The sequence below is a fragment of the Vulpes vulpes genome, chromosome 3, assembly GCF_048418805.1.
Source record: "Vulpes vulpes isolate BD-2025 chromosome 3, VulVul3, whole genome shotgun sequence".
NCBI classification, from domain to species: Eukaryota; Metazoa; Chordata; class Mammalia; order Carnivora; family Canidae; genus Vulpes; species Vulpes vulpes.
The window spans coordinates 56,870,645-56,897,835 of NC_132782.1; the positions used below are offsets into that span (position 1 = coordinate 56,870,645).

Consider the following 27,191-nt stretch of genomic DNA (forward strand, 5'->3'; position numbering starts at 1 on the left):
GCCTAATTAGAGCCAGGGTTCCAATCATCATTTTTGTATGTGTAACTTTTTTTTAAAAAAAGATCTTATTTATTTATTTGAGAGAAAGAGAGCTTGAGCAGGGGGAAGAGCAGAGGGAGAGGGAGAGAATCTCCAGCAGACTCTACACTGAGCCCAGAGCCTCAGGGGGGGGCTCCATCTCATGACCCTGAGAGCACAACCCCAGCTGAAACCAAGAGCCGATGCTCAACCAACTGAGCCACCCAGGCATCTCTCTTATATGTAACTTCTAATCTTTAGTACAACCTGGGGACATAGGTACTTCTCCCCACTTTACAGGTGGGAAGAATCAGGCACAGAGAAGGGTGTATTTGAACCCTGGGCTTTCTGAGTCCAGGAGCTACATTCTTGCAGTTACCATGCAGCCTCTCTGGGAGCAGTGTCTAGATTTGGAGGCCCACAAGAACTTGCCTGATTAGGACTTTGTGGTGAGTATGAAAGAAGAGCATTTTCATGAGGAGTAATAGGGAAGATGAAAGAGAGAACCCTGGGGACTAAGTTTTATTGTTTCCATTTGACTATGTTTGTTTCAATCTGATTACAGTTAGCTTCATAGAATAATTAGACCCATCGATTCTGTCAGTTGCATCCATAGTTATTGTAGGGTCCCAGCCCTGGTTACCATCTTTGCCTAGGCCTAAAAGTATGCCTTGAATTTGTTTTGCCAGGTTAAGCAAAGATTGTCTCCTTGAAGATATTGAGATTTATGACAGAGTCCAGGGACAAGCCCGGTCATTCCCATAAACTGGCAAACATCAGATCCTGTGTGTGGTTTGGGACTTTGAGAGGTGGTGTCCTTTTGGATCCTCAGTAGGCCAGCAGTTGAGGGGAAACAAAACAAAGTCTGGGAAGGTGAGGAATGAGGGACTATGAGTCAAGACCAGGGGCAATGGGATGTTGAAGCCTAGGCAAGACCTGTGGAGTCCAGCAAGGAAGGGAGAATACAAAGAGGGAGGAAACTATGAAACAACACTGAGTTCCGAATAATTGTTTGCCAGTTTTATTGTCCTGGGTTCCTCGGGGCATTTTAAAGATACAGAGCAAGGTACTTCTGTTAAGGAAGGTCATGCCTTCTGGTAAACCCCTCCCCCCCCCCACCTCCCACAGCCCTCCCCCCTTCTCTGTCCTGACCTGCTTACCCTTTCAGCCTTACTAACTGGCAGGGAAATAAATACTCCTCTTTCTGTGGAGGGAAGGACTCAGCAACCGCACACTCGGCAGCCCTATCTCATCCAACCTGCCACCCCCACACTCTGCTCCAACAGTCTGACCTCAGGGAAATCTTTCCCACATTAGATAGGGCCTCTATCTAGTTCAGCTTTTGCCTGGGAGCTATAAGACAGCTGCAAGGATTCTACACTGGGGGTGTGGGTGTATGTGCAAATCTTTACTTAGCCTCCTTATTTTCAGTATGATGTCCTCACACGTCTTCCTCAATTTCTGGTGTCCCTGAGTCCATAACCTCTCTGGTCTGGTTTCTCCAGAGGATAAATCTTCTTTTCCGAGAGTGGAGTTGTTAGATCACAAGAAGTGGGGAGGAGTCCCAGGAGGCTTAAGTTCTTAAACCCATCCCTGTTATTAAACCCATCTGCCCTGGCCTAGCTCTTTCCCTGGGACTTTAATATTCCTGCTTTCTGGGGTTCTGAGGGACAAACTCCTGTGTAGGTACTTGGTCTGATCTCTTTGCTCTCAACAAAGCCACTTTCCAGTTTTTATATTCTGTGGTTTGGGGTTACTGATAACTCCTGGTTTCATGGAGGAGGGAGTTTGTGTTTCTGTTTCTTGTTCTCCTTTCAGTTTTGGGTGATTTTTATAAAAACTCTTTAGATAGTAAAGAGTTTTATAATAATGCAGCAAATATTTTCCTTTGGCTGTTTGACTGTTAATTTTTGGTTATGGCTATTTTCATGTACAAAATCTAAAATTTGTGTTTAGTCAGACCTACTGATCATTTCCTTATGTTTTTTGCCTTTGTTATATGTTTTCTTTTTAAATATTTTATTTATTTATTCATGATAGACATAGAGAGAGGCAGAGACACAGGCAGAGGGAGAAGCAGGCTCCATGCCAGGAGCCGGACGCGGGACTTGATCCTGGGACTCTAGGCTCTAGGATCACACCCTGGGCCAAAGGCAGGCACTGAACCACTGAGCCACCCAGGGATCTCCACCTTTGTTATATGTTTTTAGAAAGACCTTCCCCACTACTTATATACTTACCAACTTATAATTTCTTTTAGTCTTACTATCTCCATAGCTTTATCCTTAAATCTTTCATGAATCTGGAAATTATTTTGGCATAAAGTCTCTCCTTATCCTTGTCCTCCTCCTCCTCCACTTCCTCCTTCTCATTTTCTCTCAAGTGGTGAGCCTCAAAAGAGATTTGGATTTTAATCAGAGGTGGAATGAAGAGGAAGACAGAGACAGAAGAGAGATAGAGCATGCTTTGTTTATTATTGATTCCCCTATTCTGGTAATCCCTCACCTCAAAATTTTTCCAAATCTCGTTCACTTTGTAGGCAAAAAATACAAAGTTTTCTCTCTGAGGCTATTTTACTCATTTTCCAATGAGTGTTAATTCTTACGAAAACAAGAGTAGAGTGCTCTGGGTGCCTGGGTATCTATTTAACCACTTTCTGGGGGACGTGTGGGTGGCTCAGCAGAAGAGCGTCTGCCTTTGGCCTAGGGCGTGATCCCGGGATCTGGCATCAAATCCCGCATTGGGCTCCTTGCAGGGAGCCTGCTTCTCCTTCAGTCTATGTCTCTGCCTGTGTGTGTGTGCGTGTGTGTGTGTGTGTGTGTGTGTGTGTGTGTGTGTCTCATGAATAAATAAATAAAATCTTTAAAAAAAAAAAAAAACCACTTTCTGATTTCTGTTGCTTCTGAATGACTTGCTTTGAAGTCTCAGATGTAGAAAACTGGGAATATCTTCATGCTAGAAAGCACCACAAGGGACAGAAGTTTATAGGTTTTGAAATCACTTTGTGGTTTAAAAAAGTATGTATTCATTTGAATGGATAGAACATACTTTTGTTCCAAATTCAGAAAAACAAAAAATGAGACAGTGGAACATTTTGCCATGTTCACTTTTAACCTTGTGTTACTGTCCTTCATATCTTATGCACACCCGTGTCCATGTGCATATATCACTCCCACTCATTGTTTCTGGTTTTTAAACACGAATGTTGGCACACTCTGTACCCTATTTTAACATGTTGCTTTTTTGTTTCACAATATATTTTGGAGATTGTTACAGATCAGAATGTGTAGAGCCTTTTCTTTTAAAAAAAAATACTTTATTTGAGAGAGAGAGAGAGAGAGAGAGAGAGAGCACCCACGTGCTTGAGCACAAGTCAAGCACAGAGAGAGGGAGAGGAAAAGATTCCCAAGCAGACTCTCTGCTGAGCACAGAACCCAACCTGGGGCTTGATCTCATGACCCTGAGAGCCCAACCCAAGCCAAAACCAAATAGGACGCTTAACCAACAGAGCCACCCAGGTGCCCCTGCATAGAGCCTTCTTGATGGCTGCATAATGTTGTTGGACTCTCCTGAGGAGTGAAACATGTCAAGATCTTCATAGTCTTTTATAAGGCAGAGTGATAGAGTGGAAAGAGTATGGGTGCTGGAGTCAGGCATAACCTGGGTTTAAATTCCAGTTCAGTCATTTCTTTGCTCTGTGGATATGGACAAGTTACTGAGGTTGTCTGAGCCTCATCTTTCTTATTTGTAAAATTAGGATGATAACAATACCTGCCTTTTAGGGAGACTTATTATGAGGATTTAATGAGATGCTATTTGTAAAATACCTGGCACATAATAGATGCTGGATGGAATTTCCTTCCCATCATTTGTCCATTAATTTTAACTTTACTTTGGACAATTTGTGCCTTGAATAAACTGGGCTGGCATTGAGCTGTGAGAACATTCTCCTGTGCCATCCCCCATTCTTTGCTTTTTCCTGGATTAGTATTATAAGAGACCATGATTTAAAGTTTTGTTTTATGATGTTCATATGATACTTGGTTAGTAGAATGGACTGGACTAGTGCTGTATTTGATTAACTCAGAATTATAGATGGAGAAAAGTGTGCCAGAGTTGGCATTTGTTATTTAGAACATCCACAGAAGCCAATACCACCTCTGTGGGACTGAAATCAATGGGAATCAGAGTATCTTGATGTTCTCTATCCCATCCAATAGTAAAAGTTTTTAGTTGTCACACCATCATTATGCCTGAGCTGCTTCCTCACTTTTTACTTCTCTTTTCAGGTCTATTATCCACTGATTGCTTCTATACCAGAATTTCCCAGAAAGAGATCTTTCAGTTGACCCAGCTAGTCACCACTATTGCTGTTTGAAAGAGCTTTTCATGAGAGGCAATTTGATGAGTTCCTGGCCTCATGAAAATGATAACCCTGGGGTCAGTTGTCATTGGTGCAATCACCTATAGCACAGAGTGGGACAGTTTCTTTTAGGAGAAAAGTTAGGGTGGGGCAAGTACTGAATGAACTGCACACTAGAGGAACTTTGCAATAACCTAGACATAATTTATTGGTCAATGATGGGAAGAAATATATTTTCTCCAAGTAATTTCTAGAAAGGTAAGAGTAAGAGAAGGAAAGGCCCGAATTATACTTCACATGGGGAACAGGGTTTTTGAGGTGAATGTCAACCAGTGAGGGCCCCAGAGAACTTAACTTAGCTGGAACTTCAGGCTCCTGAGTTCTAGATGAACAAGGCAGTCAGAAACTGTAGAAACTATAGACCCTGGGACAATGGCTTTAAGAACTTGGTAAGATTTTTCAGCCCCATTCGTTTGGAGAACTTTGTCATACTCATTACTTTCATTTTTATTATTAAAAACTCATGAAAGAATAAGGGCTTGTGAGCTTTTCTGCAGGGAAGCAAAAGATGTGAGATCAAGGAGACCAGGCTCACCCCTCATTTAGTTTTGGGATAGAGGATACCTAAAATAACAGAGCAGCTGGTTAGAAGAAGGAACTTAAAAGAGGAAAGAACATCAGGTGAGTCATGTGGGCTGACATGAGGGAAAATAGGGCGATGCCAGAGTGAGAGCCTGTTCATCTGGCCTGGGCCTGAGAAGACACAGACCACAACACACTCTGGGCTGAGATCTGTATGGACGACGTAGCCATGTGGTCAGTGGCTGACCCTGATGGCTGGGTTGGCTTCTGAGCTTACTAATATCTGGATCATAGTATATAAATATTTCTTGAATCAATGAAGGTATATATGTTCCCCTTTTCATTACTAGCTGAGTATGAAGACTACCTCAGAAACTGCTCAAGACCCCATTGAGAAATTGCCTGACCTACTTTAAGAGGACACCAGAGGCCCACTCCTGGCTTTAAGAAATGTTGTAGGAAGGAAGTATTCCACAGGTTAATACTAATAATTGCTTCATTTTTAAGCACCAACTAAATTCCAGGCACCTAGCGAAAGCAGGTCTCATTACTATATGTTACAGATGAACTTCTGTTGTCATTGACAGGGACCCACAGATTATATCTACTGAATATCAGAATAGTCAGTTGATTTAAGCAAGGAAACTAGCCCAACTATTTCTTTGCTATTATCTTTTTAAATTTTTTAATTTTTTTTAAAGATTTTATTTATTTATTCATGGGAGAGACAGAGAGAGGCAAAGACACAGGCAGAGGGAGAAGCAGTCTCCTTGCAGGGAGCTCAACGTGGGACTTGATCCCCGGGTCTCCAGGGTCACACCCTGGGCTGAAGGCAGCGCTAAATTGCTGAGCCACCCAGACTGCCCCTCTTTGCTATTATCTAGATAAAATCAATCTGTGACTGATGCATGGTCTCCCACATACCAGTGTTGCCTTGTGGACATTGTAAGTGATAAGAAATTAGAGTTAATCTCCTAGTCCATGACAGCGATTGTTGTGCCTTTCAGAACATTCACTATGTGGCCACTCTTTTGCCTGTACTGTTTCATTTAAAATGAGGTAGGTATTTTTACTCCCCATGTAGAGATAAGAGAAATGCAATTCAGGGACACCTGGGTGGCTCAGTGGTTGAGCTTCAGCCTTTGGCTCAGGGCGTGATCCCGGGGTCCACGGATCGAGTCCCACATCGGGCTCCCTGTATGGAGCCTGCTTCTCCCTCTGCCTGTGTCTCTGCCTCTCTCTGTGTGTCTCTCATGAATAAATAAAATCTTTAAAAAAGAGAGAAAAAAAATACAATTCAGTGATGTAAAGTAAATGTTCAAGGTTTCATGGCTAATGAGAGAGGAGCCTGAATTTCACTCTTATCTGCTAATGCTAGCTGGTGTATTCTCCACTACATATATTGCATCCATTCCTTGGAGCCAGGCCTAAAATAAGCCATGAGGGCAGCCCCAGTGGCACAGCGGTTTAATGCTGCCTGCAGCCCGGGGTGTGATCCTGGAGACCTGGGATCGAGTCCCACATTGGGCTCCCTGCATGGAGCCTGCTTCTCCCTCTGCTTGTGTCTCTGCCTCCCTCTCTCTCTCTCTCTCTCTCTCTCTCTCTCTCTCTCTCTTTGTCTCTCATGAACAAATAAATAAAATCTTTAAAAATAAATAAATAAAACAAGCCGTGATCCTGAAGGCAGCAGGGGCTGGCAGCAGCCTCAAAGAGGGCTGCCCAATGGAAATCTGGGAACCAGTTGGGCCCTGTAACTGCATTAGGGGGCGAGACTGGCACAGCTGCCATCCCTCATGCCTAACTCCCTCTGGGGAAACTAGGACAGTTGAGGCCACCAGCTGTCCCCATCTCAACAGTGAGCCTGCTGCTGTCCACGTGGGACCTCTTTAGTCTTCCCAGTTCTGTGTTTAAGCTTAATGGTTACTCTTTTTTATTTTTAGGTATAACTTACATTTAGTAAAATGCACGCATCTTAAGTGTACAGTTTTTTTTATTTTTTACACGTGTTTGGAGCCATGTAACCACCACCCAGATCAAGTCCAAAAACATCCTTGGCATCCCAGAAAGCTCTCTGTGCCCTCCTGAGGTAGTACCTCCCCATGGATAACTATCACTCTAGCATCTGTCACCATATGTTTGTTTTGCCTGTCTGAATTTCATATTGTTCTTGAGTTCTAATTAGTAGAGGGTCTAACTCGTAGGTTAGAAGCCCAGGTGTGCAAAGATAAAGCCGTGACTTAACCTATTCTTTTTCCATTTTTAAAGATTTTATTTATTTATTCATGAGAGACACAGAGAGGGAGTCAGAGACATAGGCAGAGGGAGAAGCAGACTACCTGTGGGGAGGCTGAGGTAGGACTCGATCCCTGGACCCTGGGACCACAACCTGAGCCAAAGGCAGTCACTCAACCACTGAGCCACCAAGGTGCCCCTAACCTACTATTTTCCTAACTTTGAACTTAATCTGTATCCTGAGCTTCCCATTCTACCAGTGATAGAAATTGTAGTCAACTTATAGGCATCTCACTTCAGGAAAGCTTCATTAACTTAGAATATGGCTTGCTTACATAGTTACAAGGGGTTTTTACAGAATGCCAGGACATAGTAGAAAGAGGCATCTGGTCCAGGCTTACCATGGTTATTTGCATCACTGGTGCATGCTGGCACCTGGTGGAGCATCTGTGTTTCCATCAGTCTCCCTCTGATCGTTGACACCCACCCCTGTACCCTTGCATCAGCTGAAAATCCTCAGGCCCACCTGATTCTGGCCCTCAGTCTCTGTGGGGTCACTTTGCATTCTCTTTGTCCCATTTGCAAGGCTTCCTCAGGACTTCCAGTCCTCTCAGAGACTTCTGTGTCCTTATCAAGGACACACAAGAAACTTCCATTTACTCTCCTGGGCCAGTGTGGAACTATAGGGAGCTTGGGCTTTATTATTCTCAATACTTTCCATAAGAGGAAACTGTGGCTCACAGAGAGTTCAGATCATCAAAGAGTGAAGCTATGATCTGAGACCTAAGCCAGAACATACCTGCCACCCACCATTACCCCCAAAGCCTCAAAAGCAAGGATTTGCACTGAGCTTTCAAACCACAGAGCAATCCAGCCAGACCCCAGAGCAGAGTGTAGGAGTGGAAAAAAGTTCTGGTTCTGAAGGAGGTGGCATTGAACTGGACTTCATAAAATGGGTAGGATTTTAACAAATGGCAGCTGGGTTGGAGGAAACGTATTCTAGGCAGAGAGGACTTGTAAGCAGAGACTAAAGTTTCCACCTGCTCTACCTGCTACCTTATATATTACAGCTGTCTGCTCATGGACCTGCTTCTCAGGACGTGGCTTTACTTAGATGACTACTGCTTCTGTAACCACCCCCTAACCCATATCCTGAGCATCAAACATGTCCCAGACACAGTTATTCCATTTAATCCCTCCCTGGCCTTCATCCTGTCCCTCGGATGAATCACACAGCTCCAGCTGTGGCACTTGCCCCTTGAATCTTAGTATGGCCTATGTGGTGTCCCCCTTCATTATGTGCTGCTGGCCTGTTCGGGGCCCCACTGGCTCCTCTGCAAATTCAGAGGCTGTCTGCTGCCTGAATCTTGACCAAACTTCCCACACCCTTTCCTTTCCCACTGATTCCACTTCTGAGGTCAGTCTACCTCTACAGTTGTACCCGTCCCCCAGCACCTGCCCCACCTTAGTGAGTAGGCCTTTTACAGGTCTTGTTCCCCTTCCTACCCACCCCACCGAGCTTCTAGGGACCAGCAGACCCCTTGGCCAAGTCTAGAGCAAAGACTGAAAGTTTGGAGGGAGCAGAAGGCATCCTGGGAGTAGGGGGCACATATTCCCCTTGCTCTGAAGTTGATGTATCACCTGAGAAAGAGGGAAAGGGGCAGGGATGGAAGATTCAGATCAGCAGTAATTTACAGTTCTTAAGTATGAAGACTCCTCTTTTTCTGGTGGGGGTGTGTGGCAGAGAGAGAATCTTAAGCAGGCTCCACACCCAGTGCAGAGCCATACATGGGGCTTGATCTCACAACCCTAAGATTATGACTTGAGCTGAAATCAAGTCAGACACTTAACCAGCTGAGCCACTTGGATGCCTCTGAAGACCTCTAACAATCAGTACATACCCCATAGGAGAACAGCTTTACTTTTCATAACTATTATCTGAGAAGAAAGATGATGACAATGGGTCATGAATTCACAAACATTTTCAAATGATTTTGATTTATTAATCTCATCAACAAATCATATGCCTTTCACATACACTGATTTGTTGAACTTGGAGGTAAGAATACCCATGTCAAAAAAAAAAAAAAAAAGAATATCCATGTCTTTATACACCCTTTGCAATAATTGTATGGTCACTTAGGGACTCTGGTCAATGGAATTGCTGATTTGGGCCAAAATAGGGCTTCAGTTTCCCTGAATGGATTTAAAGGCATCTCTAGGGAGATGTGGAATTACATTGGTCAAATTTGTTAAGACTTCATATTCTGGAGAGCATGACGGGAAGCTGAGGAGGGGCAGTGAAGATGGGTAGCAAGGGTATATTCTCATTGAGGTAGACACTTCTCATGGGAACTGCAGCCATGTCTCAAGTGGTTTCTTTGATTGTATTTTTAGTCTCCCTATTCAAGAGTCAGGTGCCTGACTGTAACCTTTTGCTCACATGTCCCCTCAAACAGGAAGCTAGCTGTCTGTTGCCATTATCTGTCATCGCTCTGCTTTAATAAACAAGTTCATGTGTCATTAGGACAGGCTGAGAAAGAAAATTTACGCTAAAGTCCTAAGTAATCTTGAATATGAAGAAACAAAAAGCTTATATATTTTAAAGAAAACAAATTCTTGTTCCCATGATTATCTTACACATCAGTTTCCAAGCCATTGGTTAGGATGCTGCTCTATACTCCTCACACTCAAAAGTGTTTCTTGAAGCATATTTTGGGGGAAATGTAGGCAGCTTGGAGATCCCCACTACCTTTGTCCTCATAAGGCCTCTTCAGACTCTCCGGAAAGTTTGTTAGCTCAACATTGTGACATTATAAAGACAGTGTGATGGCCAGTGAGAAGAGTGAGTTAGCCATGACCCTGAGTGTCATCTGTACCAACTACTGGCTGTATGACCTTAAGCAATGCACTTCACTCTTTGAATTCTGTTTCTTCCTCTGCGCAAATAGTCTGTACTAATTACCTACCTTATTATCACTTATTAAATAAAATATATTCATTAAAAAATAAAATTTGTTTCATTGAAAAATGGATGGGAAAGTATCTAGCACAGATCATGGTACATACTAGGTACCTGAAAACTATTTTCCTCCTCTCTCTTTTCTTTCCTTCTTTTGGCAGAGTTTATGCTAGGTGCTGTTAGCATCTGCCCTTGAGATGCTTGACAGGGGAAAAATGTGATCAGTGCTCCACAGAGGGGCAAATGAGTTGCTCAGTGGAGTACAGAGGAAGGAGGAATTGATTCCATGTTGGGCAACTGGAGAAGCCAAAAAGAAGGAAGTAGCTCTTGAGAAAGAACTTCATGAATAGGTAGGATTTCTCCATTTCTTTTCCCTTCCCTTCTTTGATTCTCTTCTTTTGTTCTTAAGCAAGTATTGATCCAGAATTTAAAATGTCCAAAGGCAGGGAAGGCTTAAAGCACAGCCTAGTTAGAACTCTCTGGTCCTGTCAGCTTGGCTTTTGCTCTTATGTTGGCTTTTTCCTCGGGTTCATGGATAATAGAGAGCAGATCACAGTGTCTCCTGCAAACTCAATTTCTAAGAAACTGCCACATGTGCAAACATCTATTTGCACACCATTATAGGGCTTCACAGACTCTGGAGCCCATCTGTCAGTCAGTCCCAGATTTAACACTTTGAATGAAGAAAGTAACCCTGTGTAGATAAGGTGATGGGCATGGTACTCTTTCTGCACCCCCCTTTCTTTCTTTTTTTTTTTTTTTTTTTTGAGGTTACCTTGAAAGGAGCCTTTTCAGTTGAAATTGGGATGATCTATCCTGAGTCCTTTCTTAAAAAGTGGAGCTCTGGGGGGCACCTGGATGGCTTAGTCGGTTAAGTGTCTGGCTTTGGTTCAGCTCATAAGCCCAGGGTCTTGGGATCAAGCCCCACATTGAGCCTGCTTCTCCTGCTCCCTCTGCAGCTCTCCCTGCTTGTGTGCTTACTTTCTCTCTCTCTCTCTCTCTCTCTCTCTCTCTCTCTGTCTGTCTCTGTCAAATAAGTAAGTAAGTAAGTAAATAAGTAAGTAAGTAAGTAAGTAAAAATCAATCTTAAAAAAAAAAAAAAGTGGAGCTCTGGAGTCAAACTTCCCTGGGCAAGGAGAACAGGATTTTAGCAGATAGTGATGAAGGAGAAAGCTGGTCCAGGCTGATGAAACAGCATTAGTACAAAAAGGGACAGGCAAGCTTAGGAATATTGGGGGAAAGGTGAGTACACAGGTTGACTGTATATATCAGAGAGAGTCCTGGTGACAGTGCACAGGGGTAGGGATAAGGCTATGTCTTCACTTTTAAACAGAGAAATCACTGAACTTTGCTACATAGCATTTATCACAGTTATAATTTGGCACTGTGTGATTATTTGATTAACGTCTGCCTTCCCCACTTGTCTGTAAGGTCCAATGAGCACAGGCACTGCATTTCTTTCTGCTCACCTCTATACTCCCAGCACTGGTTGATGGCCTGCTACATAACAGATGTTCAGCACACATTCTGGAAAATTTTTTTAAAATATTGGCGCAGTGGTTTAGCACCTACCTTTGGCCCAGGGCGCGATCCTGGAGACCCGGGATCGAATCCCACGTCGGGCTCCCGGTGCATGGAGCCTGCTTCTCCCTCTGCCTGTGTCTCTGCCTCTCTCTCTCTCTCTCTCTCTCTCTCTCACTGTGTGCCTATCATAAATAAATAAAATAAAATAAAAAGTTTAAAAAAAATAAAAATAAAAATATTTATTCATGAGAGACACAGAGAGAGAGAGGCAGAAATATAGGCAGAGGGAGAAGCAGGCTCCCTATGGGGAGCCTGATGTGGGTCTGAGTCCCAGGACCCCAGAATCATGCCCTGAGCCAAAAGCAGACTCCCAACCATTGAGCCACCCAGGCGTCCCCACATTCTGGAAATTAACAGGTGGATGAAAGCGGGGATTAACAGTTTCTGGATGGGGAGGGACACTTTAGAACAATGCTTTTAACAAATGTGAGCTCCATTACTTGCTTTGATTCTTTTCCATGGTTTCCTTTTTTGCTTATCAGTAGTCATCAAGCAAGGGTAGGAATTAACACCTTGTCGGCCAAGCCTTCCTTTGGCAGATCAGATTATTGGAGCTCTCCATGGTGAAGTGTGCAAATCATCATTGACGTCTGTTAAGCCCTTGTCCTTTGCACACACTATTTAACCTGAAGTAGCTTGAAATGGTCTAAAACATGCATTTTTGGAATTGGATAAGACTGGCTCAGATTTTAGCTCTACCTCTGGTTAGCTAGCTATAAGTTTCTGAGGAAATTACCTCCCTTCTCTGGACAACCTTTCCTTATCTATAAAACAGGAATGATAATAAATAGCTACTTTATAGTATTGTAAAGATTCAGTTATCTGGGTAATACAAAGGGGCTGGCATATAAGAAGTGTTCTTTGCTTTTTACATTTTTAACATTTTCTCATTGTGTACTTGAAAAATCACAAGGAGGTTTTTTTTTTCTTCTGATTTTAAAAGCAATCTGATTTTGGGGCACTTGGGTGACTCAGTTGGGCGTCCACCTCTTGATTTTGGCTTGGGTCATGGGTTCATGCTCTGTGTTGGAATCTGCACTGGGCCTAGAGCCTGCCTGGGATGCCCTTTCCCCCACCCTCCCCACTCCTGCGCTTTCTCTCTACCAAAAAAATAAATAGATAAATAAAATAAAAATAAAAAAGAAACTTCATATGCAGTGTAGAACATTTGTTCTAAACAGCAAAGTTTATAAAAGACAAATTAATAACTTTATCTCTAAAGCTGCATTTGAGATAAACATGGATAGTATTTTGATATGTTACCTTCTAGTGTTTTCTCTGTTCACAAAAAAACTTTATTCATTTATTTTTATGAGAAAACTGTATTTTAAATAGGTGATTCTGTCACATGGCACACAATGCAAGGGAGTACAAATAGGTGAAAAGTAAGTCTTCCTCTCTACCCTGTCCCCAGCTACCAGCTGCCTTCCCCAGAGACAGCCGCTGTTACCAGGTTCTTAGGTGGTCTCCCAGAGACAGTTTACATATTTAGAAAATCTATTTAATTTTCATATCATCTTCTTCTCACCCAAACACTGGTATAGCATACCTGCTCTTTGCCCTGGAGGCTGCCTTAAAAATGAGTTCCCTTTTAGAGCTCATAGGTGTCTCTGTGGGCAGGGCCACATAGGGCTCTGGTGACAGGTTCTGAGGCTTCAGTAAGGCTTCGTCTCGGTTGTATATTTTTACTCTTTGAACTGAAAATCTGCAGACAACTAAACAGATGTTAGAATTCTCAGTCTCAACCGTTTCTACAGTTGCTCATGCGAAGAATATATCTGCAGACAATGGCTGAGGCCAGGAGACACAGCGGGCTGAGGCAGAATTCAAGCTTTTCTAACATTTCATTGACCCTCAGTCAATGTTTTTTAAACCGACTATTGGAACCAGTGTTCTGACATGGAAATATAATATGTTGCAATTGGGATTCACCCAGCGTTCAGAGATGTGGGTCCCCTAGAATGCTCTGGAGTGAAGGTGAGAGCCTAAATCAATATGGTTCACTCTAAGAGCAGCCCTGCCCCACCCTTCAGGCCCCACAACCATACCACCCTCAGGTCATCATAGAAGTGCTTCCTCTGCAGGCTGTACCCCTTCCGTTGTGGGTCTTTCCCATCCAAATTCTCACTGGGCCCTGCCTTCAGACCAGCCCTCCCCACCATGTCCTCTCCACTCAGCCTTCCTCTTTCCCTTCTGTTAATTCATCAACCCACAAACACTGAGAACTTGACCCTTTACTGGCCCAGGGGACAAGGGGGGAGGATAGGAAGTTGGACTTGTTCAAAGCTAAGCTCTAGAGAGCAATGAGTAAGAATGAACTGATGCATTTGAATATTGTACAACTGAAACTAATAAAACACTGTATGTTAACTATATTGGAATTAAAATTTAAAAACAATAAGAAAAGAATGAACTGATGGATTTTAGACATCTCAACTGTAAAATGAGTATTAAATAATATAATGGACATGACAGTGCTTTGTAAATGGTTAAATGCTATATAAGCATATGGAACTTATATTCTCATGAGGATGATGATAATTTAAAACAAAGACATAGGGACACCTGGGTGGCTCAGTGGTTGGGCGTCTTCCTTCGGCTCAGGGCGTGATCCCGGGATCCAGGATCAAGTCCCAATTGGGCTCTTTGCAGGGAGCCTGCTTCTCCCTCTGCCTATGTCTCTGCCTCTCTCTCTGTGTCTTTCATGATTAAATAAATAAAATCTTTATTTTATTTTTTTTAAAAGATTTATTTATGATAGAGAGAGAGAGAGGCAGAGACACAGGCAGAGGGAGAAGCAGGCTCCATGCCGGGAGCCCGACGCGGGACTCGATCCCGGGACTCCAGGATCGCACCCCGGGCCAAAGGCAGGCGCCAAACTGCTGAGCCACCCAGGGATCCCCCTAAATAAAATCTTTAAAAAGTAAAAATAAGTAAAGACATAGGAGCCAACAATTTTACAAATGAATGTTTAAGTTACGAAAGTGCTACTTACTCATTTTAGGGGATTTTTAAAGTATGTAAAAAAAAAAAGTAAGGAAAATTCTCAGTCTTATTAGAAAATATGGTACTTTATGTTACTTATGTAATGTCTTCCCTTTCTACCCCTGCAGGACTGTTTCTATGGGAGGATTATTTTTCCCTTGACTATAAATTTTGCCATGTAACTTACTCTGGCCAATTAAGTGTGTGTAGAGATGGCATGTGCAACTTCTGAGCTAAAGTGTTAAAATTAAACGCCTTATGTGGCTCTGCCATCTCTTTTCTCCCTATGTCACCAGACTGGCATATCTCAGCTAAGAACTTTTCTGTTATTCGGGGTCTTAGAATGAAGATCCCTGTAGGACATGGAATATGAGTGAGACATAATCATTTATTCTCGTCAGTACCTGAGATGTGGGGGTTGTTACTGCAGCATAAATTGTCCTAAGATCCTGATATACTGAGACATAATACCTGTCAGTATTTTGGTGTGTACCCTTCAGTCTTGTTTCTATGCCTATGTTCCATATTTTTTATAAAAATAAGATCATAGTGTACCTATGATTTTATGAAGTGCTTTTCTCATTTCATCTTCAAATATTTTAGTATGTATCTCTAAAAGACAAGGATTCTTCTTGAAACATAATCACAATACCATTATCCCACTTAAAATGAATAATAATCCAAATAAGGTCCATACATTGCACGAGGTTGTTGTATCTCTTCCATGTCTTTTCACTTTTAGGTTCCTCCTCCCTGTCTCTCTCTCTCTCTTTTCCCCTTATGATGTGCTTATTGAAGAAACTGAACAACTAGTTCAGTTCAGTTTCTCACAGTCCAGATTTTGCTGATTGTATATTCCCATGGTATCATTTAACATATTCCTCTTTCTGCTATATTTCTTGTAAATTGCTGATTAAATCTAGAGGCTTGGTCAGATTCAGTGAGATTCTTCAACTTAATACATTAGGAACATTTTCTATATCCTTTAACAATCTTTTTTACTTGTATTAGTGATTACAGAGTTGTGGAAAATAAGAATGTAGCATCATTTCTTTAGCAAGCTGCTATCGTCAGCCATTTGGGTTGTTCCAATTTTTTGCTACTACACACAACTCACTGACAAGGCTCCCTGTGGACTAATGGTTTTCTGGCCTGATTTGCCTCCCTTCTGTTCCTTTAGTTCCTGCGGATGGTGGATGCCTGTGCCAGCTTCCTAACAGAAGCCTTGAATCCAGAAAACTGTGTGGGAATACTAAGGCTGGCGGACACACACTCCTTGGACAGTCTGAAAAAGCAGGTTCAAAATTACATCATTCAAAACTTTGTGCAAATTCTGAACTCCGAAGAGTTCCTCGAACTTCCCGTGGACACTCTGTACCACATCTTGAAGAGTGATGACCTTTATGTGACAGAAGAGGCTCAGGTGTTTGAGACTGTGATGAGTTGGGTCCGGCACAAACAGTCAGAACGGCTCTGCTTGCTCCCCTATGTACTTGAGAATGTGCGCTTGCCACTTCTGGACCCATGGTACTTCGTGGAGACAGTGGAGGCAGATCCTCTTATCAGGCAATGCCCAGAGGTCTTCCCACTGCTTCAGGAAGCCAGGATGTATCACCTTTCAGGCAATGAGGTGAGTTGACAAAGGGTGACACTGTAGTTAAGCAGTGAAGTAAAGGAGACAGCGGCCTCACCGAAGCATAGGTGTGTACCAATCCTTATGGTATGGAGAAGAAGACACTGTACTGTTTATGGTTTGAGGCAGGCAGTTCCAGAAGCCCTGGATTTCTGATCTGTAAAATTACTACATCATAAACAGCTACTGAGAGGACGGAGTGAGATAAGAAATTCTGTATCTCTCATGAAGACATGAGTGATTCCCTATCTCACTCAGCACCATCATCCTCTTCCGAGTGCATAAGGGTGGTGATTGGTGGGGGTGACACACAGGACAGAATGTGCCCTGTCCAGTTGCCATTCCAGAGTAGCTTTCCTACTTTGCCCACTCTGGAGAACCTCAAGTCTCATGGATATCCTGTGACGTTACCTTGGTTCTGACTGTCATTTCCTTCCTGAATTTCTGAAAATTCCTCAAAACTCACCTTCCTGCCCTCAGTCTGGCCTCCTTCCAATTCATTCACCAACTGGATGATCTAAAACTCAGACCAATTATTGTTTCTTGGGCTTACCCTCTTCATGGCTCCTCCTGACTTTCAGGGTAAAGCCCACACGCTTCCTGCCTGAGCTCCCAGAGCCTTGTCTTAATACTTCACCTCCCACCCACTTCTCTAGCGCCATCTCCAACCTTTCCCTCCTGCTAAGCTCCTGCTAATGAACTCTTTGCAGTTCCCCAAAGTGAATGTGCCTTTTTATCCACTAATGCAGGTGCTGTTCAGGTGCCTTTTTCCCCTCTTCATCTAGTTGATTTCTACTCCAGCTACATCTTTCTCATTCTCATTGTACCTAGTGCATTGCTCTATCATAGCACCAACTGCTACATGGTAACCATTGAATTCCTTGTTTGTAAACATCTTTATACTGGGAGCTTGTTATGGTCAGAAATATGTCTTACTGCACTTTTCATCTACAGACCTTAGGAGACTCCCTGGTATAGAGTAAGCAGTTGGTAAATGTTTGTTGGATGAATAAATGAGTACCAAGATGATGAATATACATATCATTTGGATGTACCAGATTTTCCTTAACAATTTCTGAAGAAATGTTTTATTCAAAACTTCATAAAGACAAAAATAGTCTTAGTGGAGAGAAACAAACCCATCAGGAAATAATAATATAGGGACAGTGTATTAAGTTTATACACATGAACATACACACCTATATAGCACTGTACAATAGTTCTGAGATTGGCTACCAAACCTTCATTAAGATATTTTTTAAAAGATTTTATTTATTTATTCATGATAGTCAAAGAGAGAGAGAGAGAGGCAGAGACACAGGCAGAGGGAGAAGCAGGCTCCATGCAGGGAGCCCAACATGGGATTCGATCCCAGGTCTCCAGGATCGCGCCCTGGGCCAAAGGCAGGCACTAAACCGCTGCACCACCCAAGGATCCCTTCATTAAGATATTGATAGAGATCCTAGCCACAAGTGGTTTAGGAATTGTCTGTCTGAGGCCCCTGGAGCCTCATCCTTTTCCTGTGTGTCCTTTTCTAGTTCTGTATTGTCCTCAATTCATTTCTGTGTTTGTCATCAATTCACTCTGCAAATATATCCTTAAATGTTCGGTAGAATTTACCAGTGATACTATCAGAGTCAGGAGAGTTTTGTTTTGTTTTGTTTTGTTTATTTAGATTTTATTTACTTACTTAAGAGAGAGATTGAGAATGCAAGTAGGGGAGGGAGAAGAACAAGCAGACTTCACACAGAGCGGGGAGCCCAAAATGGGGCTTGATCTTAAAACCCTGAGATCACGACTACAGCCGATGTCAAGAGTCCAACACTCAACTGACTGAGCTACCAAAGCATCCCAGGAGTTTCCTTTATGAGGTTTTTAACTACAAATTGTATTTCTTTAATAGATACAGGGCTATCTATTTCTTCTAGAATGTACTTTGGTAGTTTGTGTCTTTCAAAGAATTTCCCCACTTCGTAGAAGTTGTGGAATTTATTAGCATAAAGTTGCTCACAATATTCCTTTATTATCCTTTTGATATCTGTAGGATCTATAGTGATGTCACATCTCTCACTCCAGATATTCATAGTTTGTGTCTCCTCTCTCTTTTTTCTGATCAGTCTAGTTAGAGGTTTATCAATTTTATCAGTTTTTCCAAAGAAACAGCTTTTGGTTTCATTTGTTTTTATGATTTATTTCATTTATTTGTATTCTGATGTTTTAAAGTATTTTATTCATGAGAGACACACAGAGAGAGGCAGAGACATAGGTAGAGGGAAAAGCAGGCTCCCTGCAGGATCCCATAACCCTGGGATCATGACCTGAGCCAAAGACAGACGCTCAACCACTGAACCACCCAGATGTCCCTATATTCTGATCTTGAATTATTTTTTCTCTGCTTACTTTGGGTTTACTTTTATTTTTTTTTAAGTGGAAGCTGAAGTCATAGATTTGAGAACTTTTCTTTTTTTCTAGTATTGTCAGTAGTACTATAAATTTCCCCCTTATACTACTTCAACAGTATCCCATATATTTTAATAAGCTATACTTATACTATGTATGTATTTTTTGCAAATAAATTCTGAATACCAACTATATGCCAGATATGGCTCCAGGCACTACAAAAACAGTCTCTGCCTTGTGAAATTTATTGTCTGTCAGAGAAGTCCAGATACTAGGCAAATGAACGGTGTTGAGCAGACTGATGGAGGGAATCCAGACAACCATATGAGTCCTACCCTACGCTGGGTATATGGGTTGCTGGCAGATGGCTCAGAACTGTGTAGCAAAGCCCTCATAAAACTGCAGATAGTGTCTGTCTCTGCAACTGATCTCAGTTCAGCATTTAAAGTACAGAGTCTTGGGGATCCCTGGGTGGCGCAGCGGTTTAGCGCCTGCCTCTGGCCCAGGGCGCGATCCTGGAGACCCGGGATCGAGTCCCACGTCGGGCTCCCAGTGCGTGGAGCCTGCTTCTTCCTCTGCCTGTGTCTCTGCCTCTCTCTCTCTCTCTCTCTGTCTGCGCGACTATCATAAATAAATAAAAATTAAAAAAATAATAATAAAGTACGGAGTCTTGATCAACTACACTTCTAGTATTCTAGCTATTTTTATTTCTGCTTCCTGTTTCCTAAGTCCCCGAAATGCAGGTGATAAAGATTTTCTGCTGATGTAAAATATCTCTGCTATGCCTTCTGCAAAATTGCTGCTATGAAGTATGTGCTCTGACTCTGGTATTTGCAGTGTCGGGGAGAGTGGGATTATGAGTTTTGGATTTAGGAGAAGAGAGAATTCTGATATCTGGGAGAGTTTCCAGTGGTAAGAACCTGGGCTTGCATTTAGGCAGATCTAGGTTTTAATCTTGACTGCACAATTTACTGACAGTGTGACCTTGGGCTTACCCACTTAACTGCTTGAAAGCTCCCTCCTGACTTGTAACATGGTGATAATAATGCCCACCAACTGATACAATTGTTTTGAGAATTCAATAGGGTAATGAATAAGATGTGGTTAGCACCCTGTCTGGTACATGGTAAGGCCTCACAAATAAAGACTGTTCTCATTCTTTCATAGTTCCTTTATGGTGCTTATCTCACACAACCAAGCATTTTCTTTCTCTGAAGCTAAGATTTCTCTTTTCTTTGTGTCCTAGGGTTGCTGCCACTTTCTCGTTCCATTTTTACAATCTTGGTAAATGAACCAACCAACCACTGTAATCTTCGAATGGGGTCTAATTGCCAGTTCATTCCCTGAAACTCCCTGTCTGCTCACTGCTTGAATGATCTTGGGTTTACTTCTGTTAATAGTAGTGTAAGTCTGAAGGCTATTTTCTGACTACACTTCTCCTCTTAACCTTCCTTTTCCAAATTAAACCTTTTTTATCCTATCATCATCTCCCCCCTTTAACCTTATTCCTCCTCTAAGCTTATGGAGGTGGCAATAGTGGGATATTTAAGAAAAATAAAAGCCAATGTCAATCTGCATTTGATTTAGGAGTGGTAGCGAGGACCTTCATTAAGAGAAGTCTTCTGGGGATCCCTGGGTGGCTCGGTGGTTTAGCGCCTGCCTTTGGCCCAGGGTGTGATCCTGGAGACCCGGGATCGAGTCCCACATCAGGCTCCCTGTATGGAGCCTGCTTCTCCCTCTGCCTGTGTCTCCATCTCTCTCTCTGTGTTTCTCATGAATAAATAAATTAATTTTTTTTAAAAAAGGAGAAGTCTTCTGGAGAAGAGATAGTTTCCCCTTTATTTTATTGCCTCCTAAATTTCCAGCAACCACCTTGATTTATACCAAAGGCTGCTCTGACATGTGTGGTAGCTCTTCCTCCTGAGTGGAGCAGAAGCTCACCCTTAAAGACAGCTTTGTTGAAGCAACACAGTCACTTTTGTTGATCCCCTAGTGTAAGACCTGTTAATGAGTAGTCAGCAAGGTGCAATTGTCTGTTCTATTTTTAACAATGTGAAAAGAAACTGGTTAGGCCTGATTGTTGCATATGATTCATTAGCAAACACTTCCATGTGTCTGCAACAAACTTGCACATCTCACTTCAGACTGGCACTTGTGCCTTTGGGGTTAATATTTTGTCAGATGTAGCTGAATTTACAGTTTGATAATGGTGACCGCCTGGGAGTTCTTTGGTGCCAAGTGATAAGGTAGATCTTAATACCCAGCAATTCCATCAGTTAGATGGTTATATTAGTTATCTATTGCTGTATGAAAAATTATCCCCAAACTTCATTAGTTTAAGACAACAAATACTTATTATATCACAGCTCACAGGAATCTAGGCATGACTTAGTTGGGTGATTCTGGCTCAGGGTCTCTCATGAAGCTGTAGTCAAACTGTTGGCAGGGGCTACAGTCATCTCAAAGCTCAAATAAGGTTGGAGGATCAACTTCCAAGCTCACTCACAGGATTGTTGACAGGATCGTTGACAGGTTTGTTGCAGGTTGTTGGCTGGAAGCCTCAGAGTTTCTTGCCATGTGGGCCTCTCCATAGCAGCTGGTTTTCCAGAGCAAATGGCCCCAGAAAGACTGAGAGAGCAATCAAGATGAAAGCCATTGTGCTTTTTATAGCCTAGCTTTAGCAGTGATAAACCATCACCTCTGCCTTATTCCACTGGCATAGAGGCCCAACCCTGAACACTGTGGGGGGAACATAAGGCATAAGTACCCTGAGGTGAGAATTCCTGGGCCCCACTGTGGAAGCTGGTTACAACAGTGATTTGGACTGGAAAAAAAGTCAATATCAAGTCTTGGGTTGCCTAGCTCTCCCATTCATTCATTCATTTACTCATTCAACAAATGTTTGTGGAAACCCACAACCTCCAAGCACTTGTTCATTGGAGAATAAGGGCTGTCCCTGCCATCAGGGACCTTATAATAAATTACAAGGAAGTATGAAAAGTACTGTGATGGGGAAATCCGGCGCTGTGGAAATGTGTCGAAAGTCAAGAATGGCTTCTTAGAGGAAAGGACAAAAAGACATTACAAATAATGCCAGTGACTTAAAGGGTAAGTGGATGGGGAGGTGGTGTGGGAAATCAAGGACAGATATTGTGGGAATACCTAGATAGCAGGCAGGAATGCAAAGGTTTCAGTCAATGGGAGCAGAGTCTTCCACAAAACCCAGGACTCAGGAATGGGGTAACAGCCTGGGAATCAGGAGTAAGATCACAACTCATCCAGTCCCCTATTGGCCAGCAGGTTATTGAGGCAGGAGAGTAGCCACTGTGAAGAAGAGACCTGGCTTTCAGAGCTTGAATAAGGTTCACATAGGGACCAATTTGGAAGGCTAATGCTGTCCTCTAAGCATTACTCCATAATCCCTAATCCTTTTGAAAGGACCAGATTACTGTTGGGGGTTGCATTTCAACTGTGGGGAAGAGAGACTTAGAGCCTTGAAGCAGGGCAGATAGTGGGAAAGAAAATTACAGAGTGGCAAAATTTGTCTCTGGTGCCAACTCATTGCTCAGATCCTGTCCTTGACAGTCTTGCCACTGTCCTCACAGTACCCCCGGTTCCTAGGATTGCCCCTCCCACTCTTACCCCAACTGTCTTCTCCACTGTCCACACCCTGAGATTCTGCCCATTGCCCCATACAGCCCCACTTCTTTCTGCCAACCTCCAAAAGGGGGCCCTGTGACAAGCTTTATGGCCATGAATTGAGGATGCAAATTTTATTGTATCGGACTCTTTGGTACAGAAAACCAAAGTCTCTTATGGAAAAGTAGAGTTTGGGTGTTGACTGATCTGCTTATTTGTGACCATTGATTAGATTCACCACTTGAGGGCAGCCCTGGTGGTGCAGCGGTTTAGCACTGCCTGCAGCCCAGGGTGTGATCCTGGAGACCCAGGATCGAGTCCCACATCAGGCTCTTTACATGGGGCCTGCTTCTCCCTCTGCCTGTGTCTCTACCTCTGTGTGTGTGTGTTTCTCATGAATAAATAAATAAATCTTTAAAAAAAATAGATTCACCACTTGAGGGGGGTAGTTTTTGCTACTGTAACTTGTTTGTCACATCTGTGGTCAAGATTGAAGTTTCATTGCATGTGTTAGGTCAGCCTCAGCTTGCAGGCTGTTTTGGTCATCTGGAAAATGGGTGCTGGCTCTCTCCCCACAAGCCCACCTGCGGAACCTTCCCCACTGAGTCCAGAGGGTGGATGGAACCAGGAGGAGGGCAGCTCTCCCTTTCCCTAATAATGCCAATGTGACATCTCTAGCTGCTCCTACTGCCATGAGGGCTGTGCTTATGCCAGGTGCTCTGCTCATCCCTCTACATCAAAACCTCAGTGAATGCTCACAGTGGCTTGTTGGCATAGAAGTGATTACAGCCATATATTGTGTTGCTCCTCCAAGGTCACATAGTCATAGGTAGTGAAACAAGGACCAAACTCTGGTGTACTTGACTTTCAAACCTCTGTTCTTTCAGCTGGGTTCAAATATCCGTGGTGTGGATTTCTTTGCTTGTTCAAGGCTCTGAAGGGTCATATCTTTGATGTAGGGGTCTAGTCCTTCAACATCCCCAGCCACACTGTGCTTCTCTTTGGCTCTTTTCCCCTAAGTCTGTAAGTGCTCTTATGTGCCTACCATCAGGATTTCTCTTTCAGAAGAGGTCTAGTAGTGAGCAAAGTCTGGGATATCATCAAGAAATTGAAACCAGGAGGGGGGAAAAAAAACCAGGAGGGAGTGGAAGGTGGACAGAAATGAAATTCCAGGGTTCAAGCCTTCAAACCAGGCAGGAAGGGTAAAGTGGGAAGTGCATTTAATGGTAAATGAACCTGGAATTCCTAAGATAGTGGCAAAAGCAACAATAGGTAATCTTTGTTCAGTATCTGTTATCTATGTATACCTGCCTGCAGACCAGGCACACTACGTATATGATATCATTTCATCCTCACACAAACCTATGAGACAGTTACCACTAAAGTCCCCATTACACAGATAATGGAACTTCAAGGTGAAGTCACATGGTGGCAGAGTTGGGAACTGGGCTCTGCTCTGTCTGGCTCTGTAGCCTGGGCTCTGAACCTCTGTGTCTTCCTGCCTTTACATACTCCCATTGGTTTTCCAGATCATTTCGGAGCGCACCAAGCCCAGGATGCATGAGTTTCAGTCTGAGGTATTCATGATCATTGGTGGCTGCACGAAGGATGAACGGTTTGTGGCGGAGGTAACCTGCCTGGACCCCCTGAGGCGCAGCCGCCTGGAGGTGGCCAAGCTCCCCTTGACGGAGCATGAGCTGGAGAGTGAGAATAAGAAGTGGGTGGAGTTTGCATGCGTGACATTAAAAAATGAGGTCTACATCTCAGGTAAGCAGGAGCCACATGATGCCAAAGTAAGCCCCCAGTGGCACTATGTATTTTCCTGAGTGAGAGCCAGGCAACCAACTTAGAAGAATTACTGGGAATGGCAGTGGTCTAGCTATGACTGGGTCAGCATGTGCAAACCAGAAGTTCAGGTGGTCTTATCTTGGAAGCACATTCTTACTTAACTGACACTAACTTGTGAGCAGTATTTTACGAGATCTGGGGAGCAGGAAGACAGTTCCGGTACTTCATGGAAAAGGAAGAAGGAAAGTGATAGTAGAATTTATCTGGTATTTGCTAGAGATGTAGGACACTGAACTGGGCCCTGGGGATGCAGTAATGAATAAAAATGTCTGTTCCTCTGCCCAAACCTGAAACCTCACTTCAAGTTTACTGTCATACTTTTCAGTGCTCCAGTAGGCACAGTACTTTGTCATTTCTCACTTCTAAGTTATTTGCATATTTACAATTATACTTTTATGTGACTCCCCTTAGTCCTTAAATTCCAGGGGAGTCAATACCATCCTGCCATTACCCTGCACTGCACCTGGCTACATGGTAAATGCTTAATATTTATTAAGCAACAAAGTCTCTACCACCTTTACAGCACAGTAGATGCATTTATACTTTAGTGGCACTTAATCATTTGCCTCTCACATTAACTCTATAAGGTAGAGTTACAAATGGAGAAAATGCAGGCTCTGAAAGATTATGGGACTGGTAAATGTCAGGCAGGGCTCCAATCCAGGTTCTCTGAGTCCCATGCTCTCCCCCATGATATTAGAAGCCACCCAGCTCTTTTTGGGGCCCCAAGGGAGGAGACAAGCCCTCTCTCAGAGGCTTTGTCTAATCTGAGGTTGTTTGGGGAAGAGCTTCTTCCCAGAACTGGCTTCATCCAAAATCGTGGTCAGATCAGCTCTTCCCTAGGTATGTTAATACCATAGCTTTTTGTTTATCATGTAGAAATATTTTTTGATTGTTGTAGAAGATTCAAATAATATAGGGAGTATACAGTAAAATATGGCAGTTTCAACTGTGCCATTACAATACTATACCTTTAACTTTTTTACAAAATAGTTTTATATTGTCTTAGACTAAGTAATGCTAGTTTGTATAACAAACACTAAATCATAGTGACTTATTGCAATAGTATGTGGGCCCTGGGGAGAGTGGATCTGCTTCACTCAGTCATTCAGGGACTTAGGCTCCTTCCATCTGATGATGCTGCCGTTTTCCACACATGGCCTTCAAAGGTGGATGCATTTCAGAAAGACAGAGACCCTGAAGGAGTTGAGAAGGCACACCTGCTCATAATAGCCCCAGCCTGGACAGGAGGCATCACTCTGCTCACATTCTATTGGCAAGAACTAGCCACATGCTCCCCCTGCACTGCCAGCCCCCACACAGGGGAACTAGGAAATTTAGTTTGCCTGTGTGCCCAGGAGGAAAAGACGGGTTTGGTAACCATAGTCAGTCTTTGTCACATACACTACCTGTGTTATTCTACAGCTTGTCCTTCCCCTCACTTAGATTTGTTGTTGTCTGTTGAAAAATGATACAACCGGGCAGCCCCAGTGGCGTAGCGGTTTAGCGCCGCCTGCAGCCCAGGGCGTGATCCTGGAGACCCTGAATGGAGTCCCACGTCAGGCTCTCTGCACGGAGCCTGCTTCTCCCTCTGCCTGTGTCTCTGCCTCTCTCTCTCTGTGTGTGTCTCTATGAATAAATAAATAAAATCTTAAAAAAAAAGAAAAATTATACAACCAATGCATGAAGGTGTGCTTGTTATACACAGTTAAATCATGGAAGATTGTACTTTAGCAATCTATTTTGGACATCGTTACATGTTGATATAATGGATCTATCATATAGATTAAGTGATGTAATACATGTAAAGTGCAGTCCCCAAGCACACAGGACAGCTCAGCAGTGTTATCCATTGTCATCAATACTGGCACTCTTTTCACCAGCTATATGGCAGTCTATGGAATGAATAAAACACAGGGGTTTTTTTTCAGCTCTTATATTCCCCCTGAAAAAAATGCTGCAATAGGCATTTTATTTTTTAAAACTTTTTTTAAAATATTTTATTTATTTTAGAGCATGAGCACAGTCAGGAGAGGAGCAAAGGAAGAGGAAGACAAGCAGGCTCTGCACTTAGCACAGAGCCTATCATGGGGCTCATTCCCACATCGCTGAGATCATGACCTGAACTAAAATCAAAAGTCAGATTCAACTAATTGAGTCACTGAGGCATTCTGCAGCAGGCATTTTAATACAGATATATTTATGAACCTGTGCTGCTGTTTGGCAAGATTCCTGGAGGTGGTCATAAGATATGTCCGTTTAGAATTATAGGTATTGCTTAATTGTTCTCCAGAAAGTTTGAATCAATTTACGGTTCAACCAGTGTTGAATGACAGTGCCCATTTTCTACATCTTTGCTAACATTTTTTATTGTGAATTAAATTTTTTAATAGCTTAGAATATTTACATTTACATTATTGGATCGTTAATGATGTTAGCATATTTTCATATATTATTAGCCAACACTTTATTTTTTTAAAAATCATCTATTCCTACTCTATGTTTCCCTATTGTTTGACTTTCTATTAATTTTTTGGAGCTCTTATTACATATCTTTTGCTTGGGACTCCTGGGTGGCTCAACAGTTGAGCGTCTGCCTTCGGTCAGGGCGTAATCCCAGGGTCTGGGATTGAGTCCCACATTGGGCTCCTTGTGGGGAGCGTGTTTCTCCCTCTACCTATGTCTCTGCCTCTCTTTGTGTCTCTCATGAATAAATAAATAAAAATCTTTATATATATATATAAATATATATAAATATTATTATCTATATAAATATATATATCTTTTGCTATTTGTATTGCAAAATAGTTTCTCTCATACTATGGTTATCTTTTAACTTTGATTTACATTTCACATAGTAACTTTCTTTCCTGTGTGATTCTATATTTCATGTCATGCTTAGAAAGCCCCTACCCACCCTAAGATCATCAACATCTTCTCCTATA

General features: G+C 42.7%; 1 protein-coding gene across 3 annotated transcripts in view; it reads left to right on the forward strand.

Annotated features, from left to right (window-relative positions):
• Positions 1-27,191, forward strand: part of KLHL6 (kelch like family member 6) — a 109,826-nt gene that overhangs the window by 72,378 nt on the left and 10,257 nt on the right. For all 3 annotated transcript variants that reach the window (XM_072752584.1, XM_072752585.1, XM_026007240.2), the window contains 2 exons: positions 15,907-16,356; positions 23,928-24,165. In XM_072752584.1, coding sequence (XP_072608685.1) covers positions 15,907-16,356; positions 23,928-24,165 — 688 coding nt within the window. The remainder of the gene's footprint in view (positions 1-15,906; positions 16,357-23,927; positions 24,166-27,191) is intronic.